Here is a 20053-nt window from a genome sequence, read left to right as displayed (position 1 = left end):
TTTCATTCAAAGTGAACCCGTGCTTTGCCTATGCTGGGGCAATGCAACACTGAACAGCTTACCTGCAGCATTGTCACTTGGGTAAGGAGTAACTTTCTCGCCACTTCTGGAAATAGAGGGTATTTCTCTTTGCTTCCAGTGGTCAGGAGGAGAGCCCAAAGAAGGAAAGTATGTGCAGGTACAAAGGGGATATGTTAAATCTACTGCTTATTTAGTCCTGCATGGGCAACGTGTAGGTTCACTTTGCATTCCAACCATGGTCAGCTTTTAACTGTGATACCTCCAACTTATGCTGTATAAAACTACAATATAAAACCGGTCAGGGGGGAAAGTTAGTTAATTTACTTTCCATTTGTCTGGTTTCAATACTGCAGGGGGTAATTTCATCATCCTGCTGACAAGATCCCTTGGAATGCTGAGTAGACCAATTATTATGAGAAGATGCTGCAGCACAGTGCAGGATTATGTCCCCCCAACATTTGAGCTACTCAGTAATCATTAGAAGGATGACATCGTCTTTACCTAGGCACTGTGACCAGAATCCAGGGGGACAGGAGAGTATATTATCTACCTTTCCCCATGGAATCTGATGCCTAATTTTAGCCACTAGCCATAGCCACATAGCAGATTTACTGCTACAGGGCAGCTCTCCTGTGCAGAATTGCATATATACAGTATCTCACAAAAGGGAGTACACCCCTCACATTTTTGTAAATATTTTATTATATCTTTTCATGTGACAACACCGAAGAAATTACACTTTCTTACAATGTAAAGTAGGGAGTGTACAGCTTGTATAACAGTGTAAATTTGCTGTCCCCTCAAAAACTCAACACACAGTCATTATTGTCTAAACCACTGGCAACAAAAGGGAGTACACCCCTAAGTGAACGTGTCCAAATTTGGCCCAATTAGCCATTTTCCCTCCCCGGTGTCATGTGACTCGTTAGTGTTACAAGGTCTCAGGTGTGAATGGGGAGCAGGTGTGTTAAATTTGGTTTTATCGCTCTTTCTCTCTCCCCTACTGGTCATTGGAAGTTCAACATGGCCCCTCATGGCAAAGAACTTTCCGAGGATCTGAAACAATGAATTTTGCTCTACATAAAGATGGCCTAGGCTATAAGAAGATTGCCAAGACCCTAAAACTGAGCTGTAGCACACTGGCCAAGACTATACAGTGGTTTAATAGGACAGGTTCCAACCAGAACAGGTCTCACCATGGTCGACCAAAGAAGTTGAGTGCACGTGTGCTCAGCGTCATATCCAGAGGTTGTCTTCGGGAAATAGACATATGAGTGCTGCCAGCACTGATGCAGAGGTTGAAGGGGTGGGGGGGGGGGGCAGCCTGTCAGTGCTCACACCATATTCCACACACTGCATCAAATTGGTCTGCATGACTGTTGTTCCAGAAGGAAGCCTCTTCTAAAGATGATGCACAAGGGGGGCGTGGCCTGGAGAGCTATGGAGTAGGACACAGGCAGTGAGAGCTCTGCCTGCCCATACTCCTTTACCGACATCCTGCAGTGATCCTGTCCATCCAAGACTGCCCTCCACACCGCAGTGGTCCTGCTCTGTCCTCCCCGTGGATTTGAGAGGTCTTTGGAGCCCCGGGGGGCCGCCGCCGCGGGTCCGTGCGTTCTGCGGTAGCCTTCAGGAAAGTCCGCGGCTCCGGCCTACCTCCTGGAGCAGCGGCCATCTTGCTCCACCCGGAGACGGTCCCTGTGGAACTATCTGGCCTCCCTGGTGGTCCCAAGTTTGCCTGGTCGTTGGAGCAGCCTCCAGACAGCCCCTGCCCGCGGATAAAGCTCCCCAGTGCCCTGCAGCTGCCTTTGAGAGGTCCTGTGGCCCTGGCCTAACTCCCGGAGGGGCGGCCATCTTGCTACACCTGGATAGGACCCCTGCTGGCATCTCTGCTCTGTATAACTGCCCTGAGCCTGGCCCCCCCTGCTATAGCCACCGATCCCCGGTGGCCACTACTGTACCACATCAGTGCCCTCCAGCTGTCTGGGGGATAGCCTGCAGCCCACACCCAGCTCGCGGAGCAGAGGCCATCTTGCTCCACCCTGGGGCGACTGGGACGGATGCCCTAGGTTTTCTCGGGATCTGTGAGCCCAGATACCTCCTGTGACAGTCACTGGACTTCCGCAGCGGAGTGCGTGTTTCCTGCAGCCCCCTGTGTCCTCTCTATACATTGTGCCAGGAGGGAGCCCCTGCGGAGTGGGCCTGGTGAACAGCGGCCATTGTGGTACACTTGGGGACCCTCCCGAATACCCCTGGAACATGTCTCCACCAAAGAAGAGCTCTGAGGCTGCTGACAAACTAGCTAAATATCACCAGCTCGAGGGGGACCAACAGAACAGGGACGGCGCCAGCGCGTCCTCGGATGCGGAGCATTCTATGGCGGCCACCAACAAAGTGCTTGAGGCTATTGCCTTATGTCAGAGTACGCTTAGCACCAAAATAGAGGAGGTCAAAATTGACGTGCCCCTTATCCGCAAGGACCTCTCTACTCTGCGGGACCGTGTGGCGGAGACGGAGACCCATATCGGCAGATTCGGAAGACATCTTGCACCCCCTACAACACACAAGGGACGAGGTGCGCTGCCAGCTACAACAGATTAGCGCAAAACAGGATGATATGGAGAACCGCCTTCGAAGATGCAATCTCCGTTTTATTGGCCTTCCTGAGAATGCCGAGGGCAATGACCCGGCGAGCTATCTTGAAAACCTCTTGGTAACCACCTTTGGCAGAGACGCATTCTCTGTGATGTTTGCACTGGAGAGAGCTCATCGAATCCCTGCCTGTCCTCCCCCTAAGGGAGCCCCGCCGCGTACACGGATAGCAAAATTCCTTAATTTTAGAGACCGCGACAAGATCCTCCGCCTGACCAGGGAGAAGGGAAATATTCCCCACACCAACACACATGTGGCTGTCTTCCTGGACTTCTCCAATGAGGTACAGCGGCAGCGTCCCAGGTTCCAGGATGTTAAGAGGCGACTCCGCGTTTTACACCTTAAATACGCTATGCTGTACCCTGCGAGGCTCCGCGTGGAGTGTGATGGCCGAACCCACTTTTTTGAGGACCTGGAGATGGCGTCCACTTGGATCGATCAGAGGGATCGTCAAGATTGAGTCTGTCACATCCTTTACAAGCTGGGAGCACCTCTATTTTATTTTATTTTCCTCCTCGCTCCCCCCTGCATCCGCCAGGGTGCTCACTGTCACCCTGACGTCTAGCCCTTGAGCGAGTGCATCCTATGTACATGTTCTTGAATGGAGCAGGGGGGCAGACCTGGGAACTATGTCCTGTTAAACGCTGTTTTTTATAGCATGCTTACCACCCCTGAGTGATCCTGTTGTTTTGTGCTCCTCATTCTCACCCCTCCTGAGAGTTGTTTGTGGAGGATGGCATGTCGAACGGTGCTGAGATTACTTAACTCAACTTATTTACCATCCTGTTGGCAGGTGGGATCTCCTGCTGCACACCTGTAATGGTATTACATTGTTATGGCACCTACACCCCATGCACTTCTCAGAGAAGAAGTGCCCCCCCCCCCCCCCAGGACCTTTGTTAACTTTTTTGCCCCCTGATTTACCAATGTTTTTTTTCTTCCCCGTTTTTCTACTGTTCACCACAGGTGTCTATGCCCCCTTGCAATCAAGTTCCCTGCCTCCAATAGGTCTTTTACGTTGGATGTCCCCTGTTGATACCTGGTTAAGGGGTGCTATGTCCATGCCGAGTTGGGGTGGCAGTGAACCGGGTGGGGGGGGAGAGGTTGCGGTTATTGTTTTTTATGTATCACCAAATTTACAACTGCTTATCAGTGCTAAAGGTACTGTGCTACTGTAAAACATATATCATCAATATTGGATGTCAATGTGTTCTATGCTATCAAGTGTGACTATATCTGCTCTGCCGGTCTTGGTCCATTTGTGGTCTGCCATATATGCCCTATACCCGCCATGAGTTCTTTAAAATTTCTCAAGTGGAATGTTAGAAGCCTGCGCAATAAGATCAAACGCACAGCAGTCTTAACATTTCTCAAGTCCCAGCGCGCTGACATCATTACATTGGTAGAGACACATGTCACGGGCCACCTGCAGGCCTCTCTTAAAAAGCCCTGGATAGGTTGGGCATACCACGATTGCAAAAAGGGTGCCGTTTGATCTAGTGCTGCTCCAAACAGACCAGCAGGGCAGATATGTGTTTATCCATGCCACCGTTAACAAGCTAAAATCAGGATGGGGGATCCGTTATGTCCCTCCCCCTTACAACTCAGCAGTAATTAAGGAGGGCCTTGCCTTTATGGCACATTACACATCTGTTCCGGCAGTGTGGATGGGGGACTTTAATATGACCCTTATTCCCGCTCTGGACCGTATGGGCACACTGGACCCCCCCTTAATCCACCGGCCCATACCAGACTGTACCGCATACTGACTGACTTTGCCCTTGTAGACACCTGGCGCCACAGGCACCCACATACCAAGGTCTTCTCGTGCTTCTCAGCCAGTCACAACACGATGTCACGCATCGATTTTATTTTAATCTCACAGTCCCTGACACCTAAACTAGGAGATGTGGGCTTTGCTCCGAGAATCCTCTCGGACCACGCTCCCTACTGGATTATGCTCCAGCTCTTGAAGGCCTCCCCGGCTCCCTCATGGCAGCTCAACCCGTTTTGGTTAACCGCTCGGCAGGACCATGGGGACATCCCTGCAGAACTACAACACTACTTCACAGTCAACGTGAACTCTGCTACGTATGATATGGTGTGGGAGATGTTTAAGCTCCATGCCCGTTCCTTACTCTCCTTATTGTCCAACAGGCTGCAGAACACCTACAGGTGCTAAAGGAGGCGTTCCATCGGGACCCCTCGCCCAGCGCAGCCAATAACCTTAGGATTCAGGCACGACAGGTCTCTCAACTGCACATTGAGAAAGCTAAACAACGCATCTTTTTCTGTAAACAAAGGGTATTTGAGCATGGAGAAAGATCGGGTAAACTACTTGCGTATCTTGCCCACCTAGACTCTCGTCCCCCAGTGGTGGTGACGTTGGTCGGCCCTCAAGGGAACAAAATCACTGACCCACAACAAGTGGCAGAGGAATTTGGGAAATTCTACCGTGCACTTTACACCTCCAGAGTCACACACACTCCCCAAGACACCAAAGACTACCTAGCAGGGGTTAAATTCCCTAGGTTGACTAACGACCAGCTTGAGCTCCTCGAGACCCCCATTACTAAGGAGGACATTTCTGGAGCTATCTCCTGACTGGCCACATCTAAGGCCCCAGGACTGGACGGCCTACCACTTGAGTTCTATGCCACCTATTCTGACATTCTAATCCCTAAACTCTACGATCTATATAAATCCATATTTGATTCGGGAACCCTGCCCCCCTCTATGAGAGAAGCCCAAATTATAGTGATCCCCAAGCCGGGTAAGGACCACAAATATGCGGAATCATATAGACCCATCTCCTTATTGCAGGTAGATATTAAAATACTAGCTAAGATTTTGGCCTCACGCCTTAACCAGGTCATTCTGTCACTGATCCATCCTGATCAGACAGGTTTTATGCCAGGAAAAAACACAGCTATGAATATACGCCGTCTATTTATGAACCTCCAGGGGTCCCATGATGAAATTGGCTCGGTCATGGTGGCTCTTGATGCCGCCAAGGCATTCGACTCCGTGGAGTGGAATCACCTGTTCCAGATCTTCAGGACTATTATCTTGCCTCCCAATTGTCCCACTTCTATCATTTTGATAAAGACGAGCTACCAAGATACTAAGCACTACTCTGTGAGCGCCCGGGTGACCCAGCCCATGCCCCACTTCAGGCAGGCCTTAGAGCCCCATCGTCAAGACGCCCCTCCCAACACAAAGCGGACATGCTGACTCATCACCGTAGGGTATGGCGGATGGCATTACTAAAACTCGGGACCCCACAGGTTCACTTCCACACCCCCCTCTGGTTCAACACACACCTACCAGAATTATTGTCTATTCCGGACCCGGAGATGTGGATACGCCATGGGATCCTATACCTGTATCAGATCATGACCACTACGGGACTTAAAACATTCCAAGCGCTAAAGGACGAATTTTCCCTTCCCAATTGCCTTCTCTTCAGGTATCTACAGCTCCGTCCACGCTATACAAACACAGTTTACTGACTCCAACCCATCTCTGGCAGTCCCCTCTGTAGTAAACACAGTCACAGGTACTGAACCAGCTAAACTGATTTCTACCCTATACTCTGCCATTCGCCTCCCTAGTACTACAGCATTGGCCTATACTGCCAAGACTGGGTGGGAGGTGGATGTTGGAACCATTGACAATGAGGATTGGGATGAGATTTTGGAGTATGTGAAGAGAGTTTCCCCCAAACTGTCAGACCACCTTACGCAGTTGTACATTATACACAGGACGTATCTGACTCCTCAGAGGATAGCGCGCTACAAACCCTCATACAACCCGAGGTGCCGACTATGTGGTCACACACCAGGCTCTATCACCTTCTATGGTCCTGTCCAACCATGCAAGGGTACTGGACACAGGTGGTTCGCTTTCCTACATGACCAAATGGGCTCCCCTGCCACTTTAGACCCGAAGATGTGCCTGCTTGGTCTAATACCAGACTTAGACGCTGATAAGCCCCTTCGCACCTTTCTACATGAGACGCTATTCATGGCAAGAAAAGAAGTAGCTCGCAATTGGCTGCAGGCCCAGCCCCCCACAATCCAGTGTTGGAAAAATGGAATTAACGATACTCTCCCATACAGAAGTTGATATATGTACATAGAGGGTGTCCGCAAAAGTTTGAGAAGGTTTGGAGTAGATGGTTAGCAGATGGTGAAACGTGTACTTGATATGTTTATTCCTGCTCCCCCCCCTTTTTTTTCTCCCCCCCCTCTCTCTTCTCCTCCCTCCTGTTCTGGACTAAATACTGGTCCTACCCCCGGTGGATCTCTGGTTTTATGCCACACTGACACTACAATGTATGTATTATTGTTCTGGCCATGTTGGCACGCACAGATGTATGTACCATGATTACACTTTTCAATAAAGTTGGTTTTCCAATTAAAAAAAAAAGATGTTGCACAAGAAAGCCTGCAAACAGTTTGCTGAAGACAAGTAGACTAAGGACATGGATTACTGGAGCCATGTCCTGTCGTCTGATGAGACCAAGATAAACTTATTTGGTTCAGATGGTGCAAGCGTGTGGGGCAGCAACCAGGTGAGGAATACAAAACAAGTGTGTCTTGCCTACAGTCAAGCATAGTGGTGGGAGTGTCAAGGTCTGGGGCTGCATGAGTGCTGCCACCAGTGGGGAGCTACAGTTCATTGAGGGAACCATGAATGCCAACATGTACTGTGACATACTGAAGCAGAGCATGATCCCCTCCCTTCGGAGACTGGGCCGCAGAGTAGTATTCCAACATGATAACGACCCCAAACACACCTCCAAGATGACCACTGCCTTGCTAAAGAAGCGGAGGGTAAAGGCGATGGACTGGCCAAGCATGTCTCCAGACCTACACCCTATTGAGCATCTGTGGGGCATCCTCAAATGGAAGGTGGAGGGGTGCAAGGTCTCCACCAGCTCTGTGATGTCATCATCAAGGAGTGGAAGAGGGCTCCAGTGGCAACCTGTGAAGCTCTGGTGAACTCCATGCCCAAGAGAGTTAAGGCAGTGCTGGAAAATAATGGTAGCCACACAAAATATTGATACTTTGGGCCCAATTTGGACATTTTCACTTAGGGGTGTACATACTTTTGTTGCCAGCGGTTTAGACATTAATGACTGCGTTTTGAGTTATTTTGAGGGGACAGCAAATTTACACTGTTATACAAGCTGTACACTCACTACTTTACATTGTAGCAAAGTGTAATTTCTTCAGTGTTGTCACATGAAAAAATATAATAAAATATTTACAAAAATGTGAGGGGTGTACTCACTTTTGTAAGATACTGTGTATATATGTATATACGCCATTCTGCACTTCTACCTAGGGGGCATGCACCACCAGCGGCCAGCTTCTGCTGTGATTAATTACAGCAGAAGCCGATCTGCGGGTGCTGGGCACTGGATGCCCGCCAGCACTCATCGACCGTGTGTAAAACACAGAATGGAGATCTGCCCATGTAAACAAGGCTGATCTCTGTTCTGACGGGGGAAGGAATGGATTTTGTGTTCCTGCAAAGCAAGGAATAAAATCCATCTCTTCCCCTAGTAAAAGCAGCACACACAGTGCACAGAAACGCTGGATAGGCACGCAGTTAACCCTTTGATTACCCTACATGTTTAACCCCTTCCCAGCCACTGTATTAGTGTCACTGGTTCCCACAAAGGGTCAAAAGTGTCAGTGTCCAATATCGCAGTCTCACTATAAGTCACTGATCACCGCCATTACTAGAATAAAAATAATAAATAAATACAAATTCCATAAATATTGCCCATAGTTTGTAGACGCTATAACGTTTAGGTAAATCAATATACACTTATTGGGATTTTTTTAACCAAAGATATGTAGCAGAATACATATTGGCCTAAATTTATAAAGAAAATTGATTTTTAAATTTTTTTATTGGATATGTTTTATAGCAGAAAGTAAAAAATAATGTTTTTTTTTCAAAATTGTCGGTCTTTTTATTTATAGAGAAAAAAATAAAAAACACAGTAGTGATCAAATACCACCAAAAGAAAGCTTTATTTGTGGGGAAAAAAATACATATTTTATTTGGGTACAGAGTTGCATGACTGCGTAAATCTCAGTTAAAGTAATACAGTTGTATCACAAAAAATGGTCATGAAGGGGACGAATCTTCCAGAGATCAAGTGGTAAAAAAAAAAAAAGACCACGCTAAATAGCTTTTATAGAGCAGGGTCCACTTTGAACTACATACACGAACGTGTGAAAATACTTCAGTTAATTATAACAAATTAAATAAGTTTTGGAGACTGACTGCCATGAATCAGTATGCCTATCACTAGTTTCTCACACTGTAGCTGCTCCGTGTTAGCGGTAAAGTTCCATTAGTCTTAACGGCGAATTACCGCCGTTTTAGCTGCATTTTCAGTAGATTTTAACCCCTGCTAGCGGCAGAAGAAAGGGTTAAGAGTGCTCGTGTTGTGGTGCTGCCCAAGCGCTTTGCAGACGCTTCAGCAATGGTACCCATTTCAATGGGCAGGGCATTTTAGGAGCAGTGCATACACCACTCCCAAACCACCCCAAAGATGCTGCTTGCAGGACATTTCAGAATGTCTCGCAAGTGCACCACCCCATTTTAAAAAGTCACACTGAAATTAACGGGGAGTCGGTTTTCAGGTGTTAGAGGCTATTTCTAGAGCTAAAACGCCTGAAAACCGCCTCAGTGTGAAAGGAGACCCAATAAGAATTTAATATAGCAAGGCTAATTTTACAGAGAAAATTCAGGATCCTGTGTTGTCTAAGGTAATTGCCTTATATATATGATAATGTCTGGGCTGGCTTAGCCCTTCCTCCTCTGGGCTGGCCGCTCAGCTGTCGGCTAATTGCCAGCTCTCTTCTCTTTCCACAGTTACCAGCTGTTCCCGATGATGCTCGTCTGACCTGCCTATTTAAAGCCTTCCAGCTCACTGTTTCCTTTGCTTTCGCGTTGGTCACATCACAAGGAAGCATCTCCTGCTGTTTGTTACAAGACCGGCTTGCTGACATCCCTCCTGGCTTCTTATGCTGCTTGCAGTTGCTCTCCTTGGATCCCTGACTTCTGGCCTGGCTGATTACCCGATCTGGTTTATGAACTTTGGACTGGCTGACTACCTGATCTGGCTACTGAACTATGCTTGACTACGCTTTTTTCTATTTACCTTTTTATTTCTATTAATAAACTAGTGTGATTTGATTGTACTTCTGTCTCAGTCTGTTTCATGGTTTCTGACAGATAAAGAGTAGACTGCCAAAGGCAAGAACATCCTGTTAACCACCCCGGAAAGTTTTCTCCCTTAAAGCAGGATTCCACCCTAAAGTGGAACCTCCGCTGATCGGATCTCTCCCCCCCTCCGGTGTCACAATTGACACCTTTCAGGGGGGACGGGGGTGGAGATACCTGTCAAAGACAGGTATTTACACCCACTTCCGGGCATAGACTCCCTTGGGAGTCTACGCCATTTCCTGCCCTGCCGCGCTGTCTGCTGGGACACACACGGGTCCCAGTGACAGCGCGGAGATTTCCTATTGCGCTGCGCGACTCGCGCATGCGCAGTAGGGAACCGGGAAGTGAAGCAGATTCGCTTCACTTCCTGATTCCCTCACCTAGAATGGTGGCGGCAGCAGCCGAGAGCTGAGCGATCGGTCGGCCTCGGCTGCTGGCATCGCTGGAACCCGGGACAGGTGAGTGTCCATTTATTAAAAGTCAGCAGCTATAGTATTTATAGCTGCTGGCTTTTAATATTTTTTAATGACCAGGCCATTTTTTGCTTTAACTGACAATTGGCCATTCATGCGATGCTGTACCCAAATAAAATCAATGTCCTTTTTTCCCCACAAATAGACCTTTCTTTTGAGGGTATTTGATCACCTCTGCGGTTCTTCTTTTTTTGCGCTATAAACAAAAAAAGACTGACAATTTTGAAAAAAAATAATAATAATATTTTTCACTTTTTGATATTATAAATACCCCCAAAAATGTAAAAAAAAAAAAATGTCTTCATTAGTTTAGTCCAATATGTATTCTTCTACATATTTTTGGTAAGTAAATAGAATCGCAATAAGAGTAAATTGATTGGTTTGCGCAAAAGTTATAGCGTCTACAAAATAGGGGATAGATTTATGGCATTTTTATTTTTTACTAGTAATGGCAGTGATCAGTGATTTTTAGTGGGATTGCGGCGGACAGATCGGACACTTTTGACACTTTTTTGGAACCATTGACATTTATACAGTGATCAGATCTAAAAATAGCCACCGATTAGTGTATAAATGTCACTGGCAGGAAAGGGGTTAACACTAGGGGATGATCAAGGGGTTACATGTGTTCCCTCATGAGTGTTTCTAACTGTTGGGGGATGGGACTGACTGGAGGAGACATATTGCTGTTCCCGATTACTTGCAGCAGATTTGTCTCTCCTCCCCTGTCAGAGCAGGGATTTGTGTGTTTACATACACAGATCCTCGTTCTGGCCCTCGTGCTTGCGATCACGGGTGGCCTGGTGGACATCGTGGCCACCCGGCCAAGTGCATCGGGTCCCCCACCGTGCAGAAGCTGTGGGCCTGCTCTGGCTCTTAAAAGAGCTGACATACAGGTACAGCGATTCATGGGAACGAGCCAAGCTGCCGCCGTAAATGTGCATGAGCTGGTCAGCAAGTGGTTAATATGGCCAAAATTGGAAACAAGGGAAAGATGGACTTTTGAGGTGCACAATACAACAATATAAATAAAAATATAAATTTTATTGTAACAAAATTCATAAAATCACAATTTTAAAAGAAAAAGGAGAGATGTCTTGACACACATTATATGTAGCAAACCTCCCTTAAATGCCTCCCTTGACACCAACCTATAATAATACAATCTCTATATAGAGTTATTAGTTCACTATTGCTAGGTAGGTATCCATCATTGGCAGGTAGTTGCTCAAATCCTCAACATGTTTCATGGGAATGACCTGCTTCTTTGGGAGGTAAGGGGAGCTAAAAAACATAAAACAAACAAATCTAGATGCGTGTGTCAAAAGCACCTCGAGGGCAGGGGTTACAATAAAACCTGGCGGCAGTATTCTGCCTTTGTTTGGTGCCGGACTTTTGTGATTTGGTAAGTGTTATGAGAATCTTTGTTTCAAACAAGTTTAATAGATGTATTTTCTATTATTTTTCTTGTATCTTGCTTATTTGTCTTTGGCTCCCCTTACCACCTGAAGAAGCGGGTCATTCCAGCGAAACATGCTGAGGAGTTAAGAAACTGCCTGCCCATGATGGACACCTACCTAGCAAGAGTGAACGAAGAACTAATTTTATATTATATATATATATATATATATATATATATATATATATATATATATATATATATCCACATGCACACACACACATATGATTAAGCGCTGGTGTCATGGAAGGCATTTAAGGGAGGTTTGCTATGTATAATGTGTGTCAAGGGATATCTCCTTTTTCTTCTATAAATTATGGTAAAAAAAACTTCTGCCTTTAGAACCACTTTAACTTTAGATGTGAATGTGATTTATGGTACCCCTTTTCATCTCCCGGTCTATGTGTTACAGTACATGTTGCAGCTACAATCATTCTGGCAAGACAAAAAAGCTGACAGGCTTAAAAGTATTTGTTTTGCCTAGCTTTGGCAATGTACTGAATTTTTCATTTTACTGCACTGGCCTTTGCTGGCCTGGTGTTTCCTAAGGAACAAAGTCTTGGGTAGTCTATTGTTATTTTGTTATTATTTGTTGGGGCAATAGAGGCTTATGAGGCTGACCAGAAAGAGTCAGATAATTATACCACTATGCACCAAGCGCAGAGAGCTGTATCTTGAAAAGGATTTCACAGAGATACGTAATAATAAAAACATTACAGTTACCTCCTGCAGTCCTTTTTAATGATACCTCATGGAGTTGTCCTTTAGGGTTACAAGTACACCCCCCCCCCCAACTATAGTTATTTACTGAACGTGATCAATCCCTTTTACTGCAACCCTGTGAAACCATTACAAAGGCAAAACCAATGAATAGTACCTCAGCAGTCTCGTCAGGGTGTTCTGCATTAACATACACATCTTTATCCCATCCTATAAAAAGAAAAAAAAAACAGAAAGAAAGAAAAACAGCTGTACCTCAACATTTAAAGTTTGCAAAAAGTAACATTTAGCGGTAAGTACAAGCCATAAGATTTGACTATACTGTAATCAGTACTGCAAGACATGAATGCTGACTGGTTGCTGCAGATTACTGCATTTTGCAAGTAATCATGGCTCTACAATTTAAGTAATTTAATATGTTCGCTCTATTATTTCTGAATCCAGGCATATATGGGCTAATGTTTTGTTTGATTTGCAAACAATCTTACCATAGGACAACCTCTGTTAGTTAATAATGACATAAACTTATGTAAACACAGAATACAAGCAGGTTTTGGCTCCTTTCACATGGGTGTTATCCGTTCAATCACGTTTTTTCAAAGAGAAAACAGATTCAGTTTACATCAAATTTGGATGGTGTCCTTAACAACATGACTCATTCCCAATTCAAACATGACTTCAACCATGATTCCCCACTGACAGCAGAATGTAAACCAAAGAGCCCACATTAATAAATAAAAAAAAAAACACATGCAGACACGCCCCCCCCCCCCCCAAATCCACGCCTGGTATGGTTGTATGGATTTTGGAGGAACCTCAAACCAAAAAAAAAAAAAAAAAAAAGGCATTAGTTCCCCCCAAAATCTATGCCAGATCCTTATCCAGGCCAAGAAAGGTGGGGGGGAACAACTGTGCCCCCCCTAACCATACTGGGCCACATGACCTCAGGGGCCTGCCAAAGGGTCCCCCCCTGGCAAAGCACCGTATGCCTATGTTGATGAGGAATAGGGCCTCTTCCCCACAACCCAGGCCTGGTGGTTGTGGGTGTGTGGGGGGTGATTTATCTGAGTCTGGAAGCCTCCTTTGACAGGGGGCCCCCAGATCCTGCCCCCACCCCCCAGTCAATCACGATGAGAGACAGCCGCTGAACCGGGTTACCCCAACCCTTTGTTTACTTTGGAGGTGGAGGGGAAGCAGAGCTGTCATTCGGTGCCAGCAATGGATACATTTGGGTTCGGCAGGCTTTATTTTTCATGGCCATCATTTATCCATTTACATCCGTTTGCCCATAGGAATGCATTGCTGTCTTTTTTCCATCCGCCAATGGATGGATGAAAAACAGAGAGATGGAATGCCTGTGTGAAAGGGGTCTTTAAGTTATAGCTATGGCACAGGACAATTTTATTTTTAGGGCTAGCATTTACTGTTTCAAATGCTATACTGAAGTCTATCATTTTTATTACTTGCAATGAGTGCAGCAGAACTATGTGAATTATACAGTTATCATTTTGGGGCACTGGAATCTAGCACATAAGAAATCTCTTCATGGATACATTCCACTCAAAGCTCTACCAAATGTTTTTGTAAAGAGAATGATGTGAGATTGAAGGATACGCATTTGTGTTCCTGCTGAGCTCCGTTAATCCTCCTCTTTTCTGTGTGTACAATGTGATAAAAGCCAGTTCAACTATGAACAGGTATTTTTTGCTCCTCATGAGCTTACTTTGTCAAGTGTAGTAAACCCAACCTCATTAATTTTATATTATGTCAGCCAGACATAAACTAGGTGATGCTGGGGGAGGGTCCAGAGGTAGACATAGTCAGCACGGAACATATTCTAGAGGGTAGTATTGGTTGACCAAAGCACATAAGCCCAAGGTAAGTATAGTAGCAAGTCCTAGTTGCAATCTCGGAACACCCAATAAGAGGATAATATGCGACCGGTCTCAACTACGTGGCATGTTCACCAATGGCAGACAAGATGAATAGAGATACTATTGTACGAGGAGGATTTGGATTTTGTAGGAATTTCAGAGACCTGGTTAAACAGCTCTCATGATTGGCTGGCAAACATTCAAGGGTATTCCCTTTATCGCAAGGATAGAGAGGGTAAAAAAGGGGGGAGGGGTATGCCTATATAATCAAGAATAATGTACAAGTCAATGTGAGAGATGACCTCACAAAGGGAGCTAGGGAGGAGGTGGAATCCTTATGGGTAGAGCTCCAAAGGGATGAAGCTAAGGGGAAAATAATACTGAGAGTATGCTATAGGCCCCCTAACCTGAGGGAGGAAGGGGAGACAGATCTCCTATCACAATTTTGATTAGCAGCAAGGATGGGAAGTGTTATCATAATGGGGATTTTAATTATTCAGACATAGACTGGGCGGAGGGAACCGCGCATACATCTAAGGCTCGCCAGTTCCTAAATGTCTTGCAGGACAATTTTATGGGTCAGATGGTAGAGGCACCAACTAGAAATAGAGCGCTACTGGATCTACCGATTACCAACAATACCGACCTGATCACGGATGTGGAAATTTAGGGAACAGCGATCACAGGTCAATGGCTTCCGTATAAATTACACAAATAGGAAACATAAGGGGAATACAAAGACACTGAATTTCAAAAGAGCCAACTTCCCTAAACCACGAACCTTACTAGAAGGCATAAATTGGGATAAAATCTTAGGAACAAAGAATGCAGAGAGATGGTTTTGCTTTAAGAGCATATTAAATAAGGGCATTAGCAAATGCATTCCATTGGGTAATACATTTAAAAGTGCGAACAAAAGTCCTGGATGGCTTAACTCTAATTAAAAGCAAAGGAGAAGGCCTTCAAAAAATAAAAGGTTGAGGGATCATCAGCATTCAGAATTTATAAAGAATGCCACAAGAAATGTAAGGATGCAATAAGGACAGCTAAGATAGAACACGAAAGACACATAGCGGAGGAGAGAAAAAAAAAATCCCAAGAAATTCTTTAAGTATGTAAACAGTAAAAAAGGGAGGACAGACCATATTGGCCCCATAAAGAATGAGGAAGGACATCTGGTTACAAAGGATGGGGAGATGGCGAAGGTATTGAATTTATTCTTCTCCTCAGTCTTCACAAGGGAATCGGGGGGGCTTCAGTAACCAAAACTGCAGTGTTTATCCTCATGACACATCACAGGAAGCACCTCCATGGTTAACAGAGGTCAGAATTAAAATTAGACTTGGGAAACTTAACATTAATAAATCACAAGGACCAGATGGCTTGCACCAGAGGGTACTTAGGGAACTCAGTCAAGTAATTGCCAGACCATTGTTTCTAATTTTTACTGACAGTCTACTGACTGGAATGGTACCAGCTGATTGGCGAAAAGCCAATGTAGCAACAATATTTAAAAAGGGCCCAAAATAGATCCCTGGGAATTACAGACCAGTTAGCCTAACATCAATAGTATGTAAACTCTTAGAGGGGATGGTAAGGGACTATATACAAGATTTTAGTAATGCGGTACCATGAGCAGTAATCAGCATGGATTCATGAAGAATCGTTCTTGCCAAACTAACCTTCTATAAGGAGGTGAGTTGCCACCTAAAGGAAAGCCCATAGACGTGGTGTAGCTGGATTTCTCAAAAGCAGTTGACACAGTTCTCCATAAACGTTTACTGTACAAATGAAGGTCCATTGGCATGGACCATAGGGTGAGTACATGGATTGAAAACCGGCTACAGAGGGTGGGGATAAATGGGTAGTACTCAGAATGGTCAGTGGTGGGTAGTGGGGTCCCCCAGGGTTCTGTGCTGGGACCAATCCTATTTAATTTGTTCATAAACGACCTGGAGGATGGGTTAAACCTTTCAATCTCCGTATTTGCAGAGGATACTAAGCTAGGCAGGGCAATAACTTCTCAGCAGGATGTGGAAACCTTGCAAAAAGATCTGAACAAATGAATGAGGTGGGAAACTACATTGCAAATGAGATTCAATGTAGAAAAATGTAAAAATGCATTTGGGTGTCAAAAACATGAATCCAATCTATACACTGGGGGAGAACCTTTGGGGGAATCTAGGATGCAAAAAGAACCAGGGGGTCCTAGTAGATGATAGGCTCAGCAATGGCATGCAATGCCAAGTTGCTGCTAACAAAGCAAACAGAATATTGGCGAGCATGAAAAAGGGATCAACTCCAGAGATAAAATAATAATTCTCCCACTCTACAAGACCCTGGTCCGGCCGCACCTGGAGCATGCTGTCCAGTTCTGGGCACCAGTCCTCAGGAAGGATGTACTGGAAATGGAGCGTGTACAAAGAAAGGCAACAAAGCTAATAATGGGTCTGGAGGATATTAGTTATGAGGAAAGGTTGCGAGCAGTGAACTTATTCTCTCTGGAGAAGAGACGCTTGAGAGGGGATACCATTTCAATATACAAATACCATACTGGTTCCCCCACAATAGGGATAAAACTTTTATCGCAAAAGGGAGTTTAACAAGACTCATTAAAATTAGAAGAAAATAGATTTAACCTTAAACTACGTAGAGGATTCTTTACTGTTAGAGTGGCAAGGATGTGGAATTCCCTTCCACAGGTGGTGGTCTCAGTGGGGAGCATCGATAGTTTCAAGAAACTATTAGATAAGCACCTGAATGACTGCAACATACAGGGATATACCATGTAATACTGACATATAATCACACACATAGGTTGGACTTGATGGACTTGTGTCTTTTTTTCAACCTCACCTTCTATGTAACTATGTAGAAGTTTGCAAGTGGTTATACTAATTAAAGAGAACATTGCATGGATGTGAATTACCACAAATTAAAACCATGGCTAACCAGTGTACGTGCTTTGAACTGCGTAAAAGGGCACAGGTACAAATGCGCTTTATATATTTTGAGGATTAATAGGTGAGAGAATCCTAAAAGGTCCAACAGATGCTGCCCTAAGCTCATGCTGATTAACACAATTCTGTTCTTAGAGGACAGCAATAGCTTTCGCAGGGCGTTTTTCAATATCTAAGGGTGAGAGTAAGAGTAAGGCTAATACATAGAATTCTCTCATTCAGTCTTTGGGCTGAACAAGAAAAAATATATAGGTTCCTGCATCCAATCTAAAACAGAGTGCTGCTAAACTGCTGGCTATTGTGTTTAAAGTGGTTGTAAAGGCAGAAGGTTTTTTTTTTCTTCATGCATTCTATGCATGAAGATAAAAAAAACTTTCCGTGTGTAGCAGTCCCCTCAGCCCCCCAAATACTTACCTGAACCGGACCTCTATCCAGCGATATGCACGAGTGCGTCGGCCCTCTGGGACTCTCCCTCCTGATCAGCCGAGACACAGCAGTGGTGCCATTGGCTCCCACTGCTGTTAATCAAAGTCAGTTAGTGAATCCAGAGAGGGAGGGGGCAGGGCCAAACAGTGGCTTCATGTCTAAATGGACACACGGAGCTGAGGCTAGGCTTGGCTGCCCCCATAGCAAACTGCTTACTGTGGGGGCATTCGACAGGAAGGGAGGGGCCAGAAGAGCAGACGAGGGACCCGAGAAGAAGAGGATGCGGGTTGCTCTGTGCAAAATCAATTAAGAGAACAGGTAAGTATAACTTGTTTGTTACTTTTTTTTTTTTAATACTTTAGTATCACTTTAAGCAGCTGCAACACCATTGGATACTTGAATATCTGAACAGAGACTGCACCTGATAGGATCACATCAGTGTTCGAATGCCAATTTTTAACCCGGCCCCTTCAATTTTTCATTCAAAATCTGGTGAACTGGGCTCTGCACAGCTGACCTTTCTGCCCTCACCCTGGTTTAGATGGCTCTTGTTTTGTATTCTCCAAAAAAAAAAATTTCAAGTTTGTTGAACTAAGTGGTTTTAACAAGGCCACCCACAGTGGCTGTAAAGTCACAAAGGTTTTTTACCTTCATGTGTTCTATGCATGCAAGTAAAAAACCTTTCATATGCAGCACAGCCCGAGCCCCCTCTCAATCCAGCAATGTCCATGAGCCCCCTCTCGATCCAGCAATGTCCATGAGCCCCCTCTCGATCCAGCAATGTCCATGAGCCCCATCTCGATCCAGCAATGTCCATGAGCCCCATCTCGATCCAGCAATGTCCATGAGCCCCATCTCGATCCAGCAATGTCCATGAGCCCCCTCTCGATCCAGCAATGTCCATGAGCCCCATCTCGATCCAGCAATGTCCATGAGCCCCATCTCGATCCAGCAATGTCCATGAGCCCCCTCTCGATCCAGCAATGTCCATGAGCCCCCTCTCGATCCAGCAATGTCCATGAGCCCCATCTCGATCCAGCAATGTCCATGAGCCCCATCTCGATCCAGCAATGTCCATGAGCCCCCTCTCGATCCAGCAATGTCCATGAGCCCCCTCTCGATCCAGCAATGTCCATGAGCCAACTCTCGATCCAGCAATGTCCATGAGCCCCATCTCGATCCAGCAGTGTCCATGAGCCCCCTCTCGATCCAGCAGTGTCCATGAGCCCCCTCTCGATCCAGCAGTGTCCATGAGCCCCCTCTCGATCCAGCAATGTTCACGAGCCCCCTCTCGATCCAGCAATGTCCACGAGCCCCCTCTCGATCCAGTGATGTCCATGAGCCCCTTCTCGATCCAGCGATGTCCATGAGCCCCTTCTCGATCCAGCGATGTCCATGTGCCCCCTCTCGATCCAGCGATGTCCATAAGTCCTTATTGGACAAAGACAGACCTGACTAATTGCCAGGCGTGCTAAAATGGATTTTGTATTTTATGGGGGTTTTTCTGTCTATGAAAACGCTGCCTAAAAACTGTGTGGATGGTAAAATTCTTCCATAAATCTATTTAATCCTAGAAATGCAGGAAAGGTGGTTAAATCAGTCTTGAACTGTTGCGTGTACTGTCATTGCCTAGAAAATAACCCACATTTGACATTGCCTACCCCAAGAATCTAGTGAAGCAAGGCTTCACACAGAAATGTATCACAATTTGGAATTAGTTTCTCATTTTATAAAGGGAAAACTGTAGCCAGTAGTTTTTCTACAGACTCTGCATTATCTCTCACCAGCTTACTTCCTGTCTGATAGAACATGGTCAGCAGGACCGAGAATGAGGGGAAATCTCTCAAACATATTTATCTTCATTAAAACGCTTATTTTACTGCAACATTGGTAATTATATACTGTATGCATGGGCAATACATACTTGTCACATATGTATGCAGTTCTTTTTGTGTATCAAAGCAGTATTATGCTAATTTTTATGTGCTCATATTCACAAGATAGAAGGAACATCACAGAGAGCCATTTTTGCATAGAAACTACACAAAGAAAAATATCTCATTATGAATGCACATAGTTTTAAAATGAAAGCAGACATGTCTGTCCACATGCATCTAATGTCCTTACTCAGTTCTATTGCTGCCCACACAAGATTTAGACTTGGGGTGCCCATACACTAGACGAAAAATTGTTCATAAATCTGTCATTTGGACA

At 45.3% G+C, this 20053-nt stretch overlaps 1 protein-coding gene across 2 annotated transcripts in view; it reads right to left on the bottom strand.

The window, feature by feature from the left end:
• The window catches only part of ECHDC1 (ethylmalonyl-CoA decarboxylase 1), a 52303-nt gene that overhangs the window by 8871 nt on the left and 23379 nt on the right, over window positions 1-20053 (bottom strand). For both annotated transcript variants that reach the window (XM_077486933.1, XM_077486932.1), the window contains one exon: window positions 12737-12789. In XM_077486933.1, coding sequence (XP_077343059.1) covers window positions 12737-12789 — 53 coding nt within the window. The remainder of the gene's footprint in view (window positions 1-12736; window positions 12790-20053) is intronic.

Source organism: Lithobates pipiens, unplaced genomic scaffold (assembly GCF_037356315.1).
Source record: "Lithobates pipiens isolate NorthernLeopardFrog02 unplaced genomic scaffold, aLitPip1_a1.2 Scaffold_18, whole genome shotgun sequence".
Taxonomy (NCBI): domain Eukaryota; kingdom Metazoa; phylum Chordata; class Amphibia; order Anura; family Ranidae; genus Lithobates; species Lithobates pipiens.
This window is presented reverse-complemented; position numbering and strand designations above follow the sequence as displayed.